Genomic DNA, 13,080 nt, shown 5'->3' with positions numbered 1-13,080 from the left:
AACAAGCTGGAAACGTGAGGGCATTCTTTTTGCAGCTTTATTTATTAATTTTTAAATCTCTAGTACATTATACTAGTGGCACAGTGGATAAGACACGTCATGGCTTTGGTGTGAGAGACCCGGGTTCGAATCCACTGAGAGACACCAATGTGTCCCTGACCAAGACACTTAACCCCTAGTTGCTCCAGAGCCGTGCAACCTCTGACATATATATCAATTGTAAGTCGCTTTGAATAAAAGTGAATGTAATTATCTCTCTCTCTGATAGGTACATGGGCATCATGGTGAAGGATGAAAGCCACGCTGACTGACTTCACCTCTTGGCATCTGACCACAGACGACACAGGTGGAATGTCACACACTATCTCATTCCCCTCACATTGTGTAAAGATGGAGAATGTGCAAGGGCTGATTAATTACAGGCGCAAATATCCTCTGACTTGCCCGTGTCGTAATTTATTACGATGACAGCTGCGTCATACACAAGAGTACTGAGCTCAAGGGAAAGATCGCCAAATGGATAGTAATGTAATCTTGACACGCTGCCTGAACAGCATTTGTTTCGTATGGCTACATCACTCTATTTATATTTATTTTTCATGCTTTTTTCATGAATTCTGGTATTTATGAACTAGGGTCCTGTATATTAATGTAACCATCAGTACAATAACTACAGTACAGTTATCTCTTCAGAAATGAGCAGGTACAGTAGATGCTTCGTGCAGCAAATCTATTAACCGCTCTTCCGTGATTCTGCTTACATTGAGACCCTCAAAACTCATGATCACATGACCTTGCTCTGCCGTTGACACAGAACTGTTTAGCTTATGTTAGTATTAAAGGAATGGTTCACCCAAAAACGACTATTCTGAAATGAGTCACTCATCCTCGTGTATTTCCAAACGTTTTGGGTATTTCTTAAACCAGAAATGGAGACATTAAACGAGCCATTGAACAATCCAGAAAACTGTACTTTATCGAGCAGGATTTATTTGGAGAAGGTAATTACTTTTTGTTGTGTAGCTTACAGTATGTGAAATCATCCTTGTTCGTTGTCTTTTTTTATTGGGTCTTAAATGATCTTCTCATGTGGTTTTAAGAACTTTGGGTGGAGTTTAAATGTCCTTTTTTAGTCACACGTCTTCACCGGTTTTACCACACTAGGACCAAGAATGTCTAAGAAAAGTCTTAATCATCCCGGTTTCATATGAATCTTTTTGTACACTAGGATTAATGAAGGATTGAACATCAGTGAGGGTGGAAGCTTTTGTTTGCAGATATATAGGAGGCATTTGTGTCATTGCTAAATCTGTTTGGTCGGGTTTGTTTATTGTCGTGTCATACAACTAGCCTCAGTTTCTGTGCGTGTGCTTAAAACACATCAAGAATTGATTTGGTGCGTTTGTGTGGATGAGAGAGAATGTATTCTGTGTGTTTATTCAGTGTTAAAGTCAGTCGTGACTTGTCTAACCGAACTCCTGGGTGTTTTACCTTTACATTGTGTATCAGAAAATGACTATTCTTGTATTAAAAACTAAGATGGATCCATCTGTCCTGATTTCTTCAATTCTTTTTCCAACTGCCAGTACAAATGAAAGTTCACGTAGCAAAACGGTGACCTTCAGTGAGACGCATGTGTAAGCGGATTTAGTCACTTTTTCAAGGGTTCTACAGAAATTGTAAAAAATCGCATTGATTTGTAATTGCTTTTTGTCACACTTTAGTTTAGGGTTTAATTCTCACTATTAACTATGACTTTTGCCTCAGTAAACTCCTAATTACTGCTCATTAATAGTTAGGAAGGTAGAAGTAGTATGCCTGCTAATAAGCAACTATTTAATAGTATAGAATAGGGCCCTAAACTTAGTGTTACCTTTTTTTGTGCTGACTTAGAGAGAGTTTAAGTCTATGTAATGGACATGTAAATAGTTATGCTCAGGACTTAAATATTTCATTGACTCTAAATTACCATTAAGTAATGCAATTTCTATAAATAAAATAAATTATAAACACATTGAACTGCCCCTTGTAAATAGTCATGCTCAGCACTTTCCTTTTGCTCTGAATTTCTCATTGCAGTTTTTTTATTGGCATAAAAGTGTTAGTTACAAGAACATGCGACTATGTGATCATTTGACTAATAGTAAATAGTACTAACCCGGTTTTTATATCAAATATTTGTAAGATGTGAATTAGCCAAATATGAAAGGAATTTTAAGAATGTAATTTTTATTTAAACAGATGTGCCTTATTTTCCCCATTTATCTCTCAACCAAATTTACAAAAACAAACAAACAAACTCAAATGTGTTAGAGTCTTTATGTGCGTTTCATAAAGGGTTAGTGAGTCTGAAGCAGGAAAGGGGTGACTGGAAGTACTAGGCGTCATCAGGCAGACATTAACAGATCGATAAAGGCAGACCAACATCATCACTATATACAAATATAATGCTATTAACAAGGCTTGTACAGGATACACACACACGCGCGCACACTCAGACATAGAGTTACTAGATTACATTTTTCTTTTAAAACATTGCTAATTGTGCATATTCAATCGCTTCATAAAACGAAACATGCAGATACTCATTCAGCGGGGACAGGGTGAGCTCAGCAGAATATGAGGCCTTAAAACTCTCTCACACTCTCTCTCTCTCTTAAACCTGATCCGTCTTACAAACTTATCATTCAAGTAGATGGTTGACATTTGAAGCATATATTTCACATTGTGTAAATTTCCAGCAAAAATCCTCTAGTTGTGTAATTTCGTGGAATGATTTAGTTTTACTGATTTCGCTCTTGCATTAAAACCATCTCTATTCATCCTTGGGCATTTTCTTCCTCTGATTATCCAAGTCTCTTAGAATAACATTCAGTGGTCTCTCTAGACATTCCTTTTTCAAAATGGTCTCTTCTCTTCTCTTCTCTTCGAGTGTGGTGAGCTTGATGGATCATATGTTGAAGATTCTGGATTTGCTTTGAAAGACGGCAGATGGATTTGGTGACAGTTTAGTCTTCGGCTCCTGTTACACAAAAACATTTTTTGTTAAAAAAAAAAAGTCAAAATCTGTAAAAAAAATAAAATAAAAAGCTGTCATTAATTACTCTCCATATGAATTGAGTGGTTTAGTCCAAAATTTCTGAAGAGACACGATCAAATTTAGGCTTTTATTGACATGAGCTCAACTGAACTTGCTTGATGTGCAAGAACAAACCTCATTGGTCCTTGCGGACGCTTAAACTGCGTAACATGAGAATGAACCTCATTGGTTCTCGCACGCCAAGCGAACATATTTGAGCTTCCGTTTACCACAACTGATGTGCGAGTTGATGAATCTTTATATATGAATAGAAGCCTAAATTCAATCTGTTGACCATATACAGCGATCGAGTCTTTGGAAAACTTGGACTAAACCACTCAATTTATATGGATTAGTTTTAAGATCTCTGTCTTTATGAACTTTTGAAATGTCAAAGTGGTAGATGAAAGGTCTCAGATTTCATAAAATTTGTTCCGAAGATGAACAAAAGACTTCCTGGTTTGGAACGACACGAGGGTAAGTAATTAACGCTTTCTTATGCTCATTGCTCATCAAACCAGCAATTATGTGATCAAACATACATTAAAAACAGTAAAATTGCTTAAGTATTATTACCATTTAAAATAACCATTTTCTGTTTTTAAATATTTTAAACTAATTTATTGGTGTGATAAAAGAGTTGAATTTTCTGCAACCTTAATTTTTCACATGATCCTTCAAATTATCAGTGTTTAAGAAACATTACTTATCAATGTCGGTATATTTTATATTGACTTTTTCCATATTGCTGCTGTGCAATTTTCATCTAAAATGCAAGTAGTTGGAAAATAACCATAAGGTCATGGAATACTCCCCTCCTCTCCTGCAGCAAGGTGTTGTGGGACATATTAGCCTAAACTGTATGCACACTTCAAAAATAAAAAACTAAAAATAGAGCACAATTTGGCCAGCTTTAGCATACTATTACCTATAATTTGTGATGTGATCGTCCAAGTCCCATATTATAGTATATAATCTCCCTCCACCCTGCCTCCATGATCTATTTTTTGTTCTTTGCCTTGTTCTCTCTCTCTCTCTCTCTCTGACATCTAAGACGAGTTTGCTATATGAGAAGCCAAGCAGTGAGGTGAAAATTAGATTTATCATCTACTAAACTTGTTCTCTTTCACACACACACTCTCACACTGTTTAGCGTTTCTAGAATAAGAACTCGACACGCTCAGCCACACAGACTTGCTTAAAGCAGCAGGCACTGTTCATGGTTCAGGTCTTCAGAATGGCATACTACCTATTACAGATGGAAATGCTTTATGAATGAATTATGCTGCGTTCACCATAAATGCCACTTCAAGTCGAACACATCTTAAATCTGCAGTGGTCAGGTGGTACAATTTACTATTTTTACACATCTTCAACAAGCACATAAAGGCTTTTAGTTTTTACAGTTCATAATCGTTACGGTAATTATGAAATGGCTTGAGCGCACCTTAATATTGGGCACAGTATGCTAATTTGGCCATTGAAACAAACAAACGTAAAAAATAATTTCTGAAATGATATTAGGGCTTGTTTTCAATTTTTTTTTATTATTATTTATTCAGAAAATACTTTAAATTGATCAGAAGTGACATTTATAAAGACATTTAAAATTGCTATTTCGAATAAATGCTGTTCTTTTGATGTATCCATTCAAAGAATTTTAAAAAGCATCACGGTTTCAGCATTGATAAATGTTTTATGAGCAGAAAATCAGCATATTGGAATGATTTCTGAAGGATCATGTGACACTGAAGTAATGATGCTGAAAATTCAGCTTTGCCATCATGGGAATAAATTATTTAAAATATAGTATGCAGTATACAGTACAGTAATATTCTACTTTGAACATGGTCCATATCTATCTGTCATCTGACATAGGCTGCTGACCATCCGGGACAGAGTGCTGTCGTATGGGAAACTGATGTCAACTTAAAAGCTTATATAATCTGTTTAACTGTCATTTTAAGGATACATGACAAGTTATGAAACCCTGGGATTTATTCACTGTGAAACCTGTGTAGGTTTGATCTCTACAACAGTGTTTCTCCAAATCTTGCTCTTTGAACCCTGCAGATTTTGAATCGTTTTATCCAACACAGCTGATCCAACTCAACAATTCATCAGCGGAGTGATCCATGACCTCATTTAGGCTGTTTACACGGAAACGATTCTGAAGAGAAAATGCAAAAGTGGCGTTGCGTTATCACTTTTTTCTGCGTTTAGACGACCGTTTTGTGTGGGAAATCCGCGTGCATATGGTGATGCAGAAGTGTGTGAAATTCAATGTAGTATGCACTCCAGGCGGCTAGGTGGCGATGTGAAGCACTGCCACACAACACCAAGTCCGCACGCCTGCGTACAACCTTCACTGTCAAGCAGACTTTTGCGTTTTTACCTTTACACGGGAATGCGGCGGTGGAGCGTTTTTAAGATTTCCACTCTGGAGGGTGGTTTCACTTTTTTGCGTTTTTAAGCCTCCAAAACGCCGTCGCCGTGTAAACGAAAGGCACATCCGATAAAATATTTTTACGTTTTCAGGGGGAATAACGAAACAAAAAAAAAAACACGGTTTATTTTGCTGGTAGGCCAAATATGTTTATATGCGCATGACGTCAATTTTTTTTTTTTTTTTACAAATTCACATTTTTGTAGTTTACATTGGATACAATAACTCTATCGTTTTCAAAAACCTGCACTTTGAAACCTGTTTACAAACCTGTTTGTGTTTTCGGGCCCCCAAAACAAGGGGGGTCTATGGGATTGACTCTCTTTTGGAGCCTGTCTCTAGCGGCCAGTTGATGAACTGCAGTTTAAGTCACTTCCATGTTGGATTCAAGAGAGACCAGAAGGTGCCGGTTGGTTTTGCAGCTGTCGTGTAAACAAATGGTCAAAATGCATAAAAAGTTTTCAGTTTTTTAGTTAAACGCGGTATCGTGTAAAAAAGTTGATTGCGACTTTTTTCCTCACAATTTTGAGTTTATATATCCCAAATTCTGACTTTAAATCTCATAATTCTGAGAGAAAAGTCATAATTGTGAGATGATTAACTCCAAATTCTGACTTTTTTTCTCACAATTGCAAATTTATATCCTGCTATTCTGACTTTTTTTTCTCAGAACTGAGATATAAACTTGCAATTGCAGAAAAAAAAGTCAGAATTGTGGGAGAAAAAGTCGGCAGAAATTAGCTTCCGTAACAAACTGATGGTCTTACAGAAAACAATAATGAATAGATTAAAGAATGATCATCTGGTTTTGTCTCTCCATTAGGAACAGTGGAGGGTCAGTCTGCCTTTTACAATTAAATTAGATGCATCATCTGGAGGGAGATTGGGAGGGCAGGACGAGCTGTGTGTGAGTTAAAGCCTTGGGACGGCTTAAATAATGCCAGCTGGCTTAGTCACGCAACTCCCCAGTGTACTAGACTCTATCAGTACACATAACCCACACATTGTAAGCAAACAAATCAGCCTCACAAACATAAAAATTAAAAAAAATTATAACAATAATGAAGTAGAAAGAATGGTCCCTCTGATATTTGAAAGAGAGCACGTCTACTTCTCTACTGCAGAGTATGATGCAGTAGCCGTATGTTCAACATTATAAGTGTTCTCACAATTGTGTGTTAAAATCTCTCGTATAGAGATCCAACTACTCCCATAGAGGGATATCAGACCCGTACAACCTTCATAAAAAAAAAAACAAGTCAGACTAGTGGATCTATATGACAGCTTGACAAATGGAGAGTGCCGAGTTACAACTCAATCACAGAGACATTAAACCAGGAGAACAAATGCTTCACAAATTCTCATTGATCTGCCTCTCAGACTCCTGGCATTGTGTGTTTCTTTCCTCACTGGTCATGCGTGAGGTACAGCATGCATGGGTTACCCAGGGAGTAATTAGGACTAAATGATGAACCCTAATTAGTGCATACTTTACTGCAGGTCTCAATCCTGCTTTTTTGTTGGACAGTAAGCAGGGTTAAAGCTGACCTCTTCAGCTGTTTCAGTTAGTTTGGATCATTATTGACGGGTAGCGCTCAGACTAGATTCACATAACAGGACACAGGAGCGGGTCACCGATGACATAATCCCAATGAATCAGCGCTTTTACCAGATCAGCCCTAAAGACTGACCGAAAACTCTCATTTGTCCCAGAAAGGGATCAGTGTTAATAATATATATATATATATATATATATAATAATTTAATTTCATATTAGGCTTGATTTAGCAGATTAACCTAAAAGGTTACCCAAATCAATATCTCTGCTTACATAATTATGGGTTTAGGTTTAAATATGATGATTACCACAGAAAGTCATTATGATTTGTCACAATGTTACAGTTATAAATGACATCGGTTATTGCGACAAGTTCATTTACCTTGAAAAGTAAACCCACTTCAAAAGGATGATGTGTCAACTTTACAGCTCAAATATTAAACGTGAATAATTCATGCAAATGCTTTCACAACTATAACATTTGCATATTTCTGCTAAAACCATCCCAATACCTGTTTACTTCCATTTAATTTGATCCTGTGATGCAAAGCTGAATTTTCAGCATCATTGCTCCAGTCTTCAGTGTCACATGATACATTCTAATATGCTTATTTGGTGCTCAAGAAAAATTTCGTGTTATCAGTGTTGATAACATTGTGCTTCTTCATATTTTTGTGATAAATATTTTTATATATATTTTTATTTTGTGATAAACACTGATATTTTTATCCAGGATTCTTTGATAAACAGAAAGTTCAAACCAACATTTATTAAAAGTTTTGTTTGTTAGTAATTTAAATCTATATTGTCACTTGTTATCGATTTAATATGTACTTGCTGAATTATTAATTTCTTTAAATAAATTATATATATATATATATATATATATATATAATTTATTTAAAGAAATTAATAATTCAGCAAGTACATATTAAATCGATATATATATATATATATATATATATATATTATTAAGTGGTTATTCAACTTGTTAGGCTGCCATTGTAAATAAGAACTTGTTCTTAATGATTTGCCTGTAAACATAAAGAATATATATATATATATATTTGAACTTGGTTTCACACATTGATCTGCTGCTGATTATATCACAGTGGAAGCAGTTCATGCTCATTCAGCTGAGTATGGTTTGAAAGTTTCTGTCACATCAGCGGCTGTCAGATTTAAACTCCTCCTCTTCTCCCCACGTCTCCTCTGATCCGTCCTCACACTCACCTCTGGTTTCATGCTGATCTCTGTCCTGTGTGTGTGTGCTCTCTCTGACAGGCCGCGTGTGCTGGTCTCCTGTACCCCGTCCGTGTGTCTGTGTGTGTCCGTGCTGAAGGCGGCCTGGTAGCTGGTCTCCGGCGGGGGCTTGTCAGCACCTGTACCCAGGAAAGTGGGCCGTTTGTGGCCAGGCTTTGGCGGCCGGGCTCCAGACCAGGGCTGGTGCTCCTGTCTGATTCCAGAGAAAGATTAAATGTATCAGACAGGGACAGAAAAAGACAGACAGGCAAAAACAGAGAGGGAGCCCTGAGGATCTGCAGTGAAGAGCAGCAGATGTCGGGCTGAGTTAAAGTCAGGCTGCAAAATGAGAGCAACAGGTGCCCAACGTCAGTGTTGGGAGTAGCGCATTACAAGTAACGCAATTTATGTTATCAGATTACTTTTCTCAGTAACTAGTTAAAGGAGTAGTTCACTTTTAAAAAAAATCCAGGATTTTCTCCATATAATGGACTTCAATGGGAACCAAATGGTTCAAGGTCCAAATGAGAGTTTCATTGCAGCTTCAATGGGCTTTAAACGGCACCAGACGATGAATAAGGGTCTTATCAAGCGAAACGATCGCTCATTTAAAAAATAAATAAAAAAAGTTTTAAGTTTTATAAGCACAAATGCTCTCATTGCTCTGTTCTGTGATGAGCGTTCGTGACTCTCCTGTTCAAACTCGTTCAACAAAATGAACAAATCTTTTTTCGAGTCATGACTCAAAGGGACCTAGTTAAGACCCCTATTCATCATCTGGAATCGTTTAAAGCCCTTTGAAGCTGCAATGAAACTTTCATTTGGACCTTGAAGCGTTTGGTTCCCAATGAAGTCCATTATATATAGAAAATCCTGGAATGTTTTCATCAAAAACCTTAATTTCTTTTCGACTGAAGAAAGAAAGGCATGGACATCTTGGAAAACATGGGGGTGAGTAAATTATCAGCAAACGTTTTTTTAAAAGTGAACTACTCCTTTAAGTAACGCATTATTATTACATTTACAACTAAATGTCTGAATATCTTTTTCTTTTTTTGGCTGAAGGGTTTTAAACTTTATTCTCCTGCGTCCGAGAATGGTGGCACAGCTGAAATGTTTATTTGACCTGCGCTTTCTACTGGCGTGAATTTGCATTTCCTTCAATCTGAGGCTTATTTATTTCACTTTTGGTGTGAAAGCGCCATTAAATTAGCCAAAAATAGAACTTTTTTGTATTAAAAAAAACAAGCAAGCCTAGTCCAGATGAGAAAAAAGTAACAACAAATTACTAACATAATAAGTAACTCAGACATGCAAGTTACTTTTTTAGGGAGTAATGCAATACTTTAATGCATTACTTTTTAAAAGCAACTTTCCCCACCATAGATTTACTTTAGCATAACCTGTATGAAAAATGATGCTCACTATCCGTACTCTACATTCCTGTTCAGGAATTTAGAAGTGAAACTAAAGTTAGAGAATCTATGAAATGTTCGGGTCAATAATGTTGGAAGTGTAGGTTTTATATGATGACAGCATCCACTGATCACTTCCTTTAGAAACCAAAGGCTGATGAACACAGAGAGGACTGTTCATAATTCATTGTGTTCTAATTAAATAACTGTTTTATGTGATTATTTTAGTGTCATTATGGTCTTTCATGATCCATCAGATGAAATATGCATGACAGTGATCACACTATCTGAAAATCACTGCAATGCACAACCATGTCCCGTTACAGCACCACAGCAAACTATCTTCAAAGAAAGGGCACTTTGAAAGCTATCAAATGTATTCCCCATCGATTGATTTTTGAACATTATAGTGGACATATCTCAGAGACACCACATTTTATCTGTCATACAAAATAAATATGAGTGTGTTATTATTATACTTAAAAGGAGTATTTGGTGCATACAAAATAGAGAAAAAAAATTGTCTTTAGATTTATTTTTACTCAGTACATCTAGCTAGGCTAAATAAAATAAAAATATTATTATGGAATTTTTTATCTAGCCTATGTAATGTGTATACTTACTAAAATAAACTCCCATACCAATCTTTGCTGGATCAGTAAAACCTATTTACCCATGATTCTGATAATAACTATTCTGTTGAGTAGTGAGAGTGTGTTGCAGTGACTGAGATGTGCTGAAGAACAGCAGGAACGTACCTGTATGAGCTGATCTGATCTCCTGCTCTCTGCCGGCCGCCACGCTCCTGTCTCTCCGCCCCGTCAGGGTACCCGTTCACCGGGCTGTCCGTCAAAGTGCCGCCTTTCCCTCCGTTACTAATCCAGGGAAAGTTATCCTTCTTCGGGATGGGCCAGGGTTTGTAATCCTGTTTATACTGGGTGATGCTCGGGAAAGGCACACCCGAGGGATGGTAGTCCTCGCGGGGTTTATAACTCGGTTCGGTCCGTCCCCGCTGAGGCCGCCGGACTCCAGCAGCGTGATCCGGCGTAACGAAGTCGACCCTCGGTGCCTGCTCCGTGGAAACGAGTTTGGTGACAGATCGCACCTCATGCTCCGCGATGTCCGAGTAGTTCTGAATCGTTAGCGGAACCGACAAATCCGATTTATCGAACTGGTTCCAGAAGCGAGCCAAGCAACAGACTCTGCTGATACACGGCCAAGCCATTGCTGGGAAATAACCCAAACCAAAAAGCAAAATAAAAAGAAAGAAAAAAAAAAAACAGTAAAAAAAAAATACGATGAAGTGCTAGATTACATGAAGGTGTGTGAGCGCGTGTCCGTTCCTCGAGAACTGCGTGAGACCGTTCGGTGTCGGGACACTGTCATTGCACATTCATCTCACGTGATTTGCAGTTGTTGATGCAGAGAAAAATAATAATCCATAAAGATCCGAGTCGGTGACCCGTGCGCACCTCACTGCTGTTTTTTCCCTGACAAAGCTCAAGTTAATGCCCTAAAACCCTCTTTTAATCAAAACCAGTAGTGCGCTTCTTTCTACCTAAACAGCTTTCCTGGGCATCATCGGCGCGTGCAGCTGACTCTGATAGCAACTCATGTACAAAAACGCTGGCTCGACACTGACTGACTACAAGTAGGTTACTACCATTTTCTCTAGTTATATATATAACTATAATAGTATTAATGGTAATATTACCATGGTAACTTTCTCTGAAGTAGGCCTAAACGTGTAGTCGACATGAAATGCTTGACCACGTTGACTTTGTAATATGCTGTACTCCGTCTAAAACTATTTTAAACAGCATTGCTAATTCTTTAAAAGTCAATATGACCTCAAATTAGACACTTTATGGAGTATTTCTAGTTTTGACAAATAACTTGTCACACCGCAGGACTGGTGGCAAAAAGAGGATTAAAACGGTGATAGTCTTAGACCACAGGCCTATATAGCTGAATTTAAATTCTAACTAAGACAACTAAAAATGATAATGACAGACCAAATTGGACATTCTGAAGTCCAAGTTTTCTATCCAAATGATAACACTTTATTTTACAGTGCCTTTGTCATTACATGTAGCAGTTAGGCCTACTAATAACAACAAATTATGCATAATTACACGCAATTAATCTTAAACCTAACCCTATACATGTAATTCATATATATATATATATATATATATATATAGATATATATACACACACACACACACATTTTTTTCCCCTTCATTAGAGTTCTCAAACCTGTATCAAACCACTGCATACCAACATACATATTACCATCTGGTACCATTGAAGGTACAGCCATAGTACTTTTTGTTTTGTAAGGACAGGTAGGCCTACGCGGCTCACGGGTTTTGACATCGAGTTTGCAGTTTGAGCAATTCAAATCAGTTGCTGCAAACCAAATCCGACAGATTCATCTGCAAATGCTCTGAGATACACATACGACATCCTTCAGGCTGTCAAAACAAACATCCAAAGTCAGATTTAATGACATACACCAGGCATGATTTCTGGTTATTTTGGCTTGATATTTCAGTAATAAAATCTATGGCTCTGTTTTTCCACCTGATAAGCATAAGCCCCATTAACAGGTCAATTACACAAGCACCTGTGTGTCTTTACTGCTGCGCCATCACATTTCTCACTCTGTGCTCTTTGAATAACCAGTGTGGGCAATTCACAGCTCGGCTAGTTTAGGTTTGAGCAGCTTGAAAAATGTTGAAAATATTTTTCATAAATTGTGGGTGTTATTTTATTTATTTATTTATTGAAAAGCTAAAGTCATCTGTCTGCTGTAGCAGTGATGCTGTGGTCAAAACTAGTTTACCAACAGAGTTGCCATATGATAAGTCACTGCATTCCTCTGTAGGGTAAAATGTAATCAAATTCAGAAATCTTCATAACCGTAAAATAGTCTTATCATTCTGCAAAGATCAGATTTGTGTCTGTCACCGGTCATCAATCACATGACATCATGGACTAATATTGAGGAATAAAGGCGCGCTCTGTGTTTGGAAGAAACATGGTTTATCAAACAAAGTCACCCAAAAACTATTTTATTTATTCATTCAAAAGGGGCTTTTAATTATATAAATGCTTTGCTTACTATTATGCAAAACATATACATTTTTGCATATGCAGAATATAGTCTACAATTTAAGATTAAAATAACAAAAGATATATTTTTGAATGGCAAAGCTTATACATTTTTTGTTACTTTAACGTGAGGTAGAATCATTAAAACCTATTAAATTGTATTTGGCATGAAATTAGAAATGAGTTTTGCAACTTGATTGTAATGAAATGCTGCTATCTGCAG

At 37.0% G+C, this 13,080-nt stretch overlaps 2 protein-coding genes across 6 annotated transcripts in view; one reads left to right on the top strand and one right to left on the bottom strand.

The window, feature by feature from the left end:
• The window catches only part of yeats2 (YEATS domain containing 2), a 45,874-nt gene extending 35,189 nt beyond the window's left edge, over window positions 1-10,685 (top strand). For 4 of the 5 annotated variants that reach the window (XM_089131083.1, XM_039694921.2, XM_089131084.1 and 1 more), the window contains one exon: window positions 269-1,550. In XM_089131083.1, coding sequence (XP_088987209.1) covers window positions 269-311 — 43 coding nt within the window. In that variant the 3' untranslated portion in view covers window positions 312-1,550. Of the gene's footprint in view, window positions 1-268; window positions 1,551-8,367 lie in introns of those variants that run through there. The other variant, XM_039694923.2, reaches the window with a different exon arrangement.
• On the bottom strand, window positions 2,304-11,212 carry map6d1 (MAP6 domain containing 1). The gene is made up of 3 exons (XM_039694931.2): window positions 10,499-11,212; window positions 8,317-8,539; window positions 2,304-3,022 (listed from the first exon to the last, which is right to left on the bottom strand). Exons 1-3 carry the CDS (start codon window positions 10,963-10,965, stop codon window positions 2,951-2,953), a joined length of 762 nt encoding a protein of 253 aa, XP_039550865.1. The 5' UTR covers window positions 10,966-11,212; the 3' UTR covers window positions 2,304-2,950.
• Window positions 11,213-13,080: the final 1,868 nt, after the last annotated feature.

Source organism: Pimephales promelas, chromosome 5 (assembly GCF_988280905.1).
Source record: "Pimephales promelas chromosome 5, fPimPro1.hap1.1, whole genome shotgun sequence".
In the NCBI taxonomy this organism is placed as follows: domain Eukaryota; kingdom Metazoa; phylum Chordata; class Actinopteri; order Cypriniformes; family Leuciscidae; genus Pimephales; species Pimephales promelas.
This window is presented reverse-complemented; position numbering and strand designations above follow the sequence as displayed.

Excerpts from the sequence above, each read along its gene's own strand:
- map6d1 (XM_039694931.2), bottom strand. The coding sequence starts at position 10,965 with ATGGCTTGGCCGTGTATCAGCAGAGTCTGTTGCTTGGCTCGCTTCTGG. Across the intron at positions 8,540-10,498 it reads GATCAGATCAGCTCATACAG|ACAGGAGCACCAGCCCTGGT; the intron begins GTACGTTCCTGC and ends CTCTGGAATCAG. Across the intron at positions 3,023-8,316 it reads AGATCAGCATGAAACCAGAG|GAGCCGAAGACTAAACTGTC; the intron begins GTGAGTGTGAGG and ends TTTGTGTAACAG.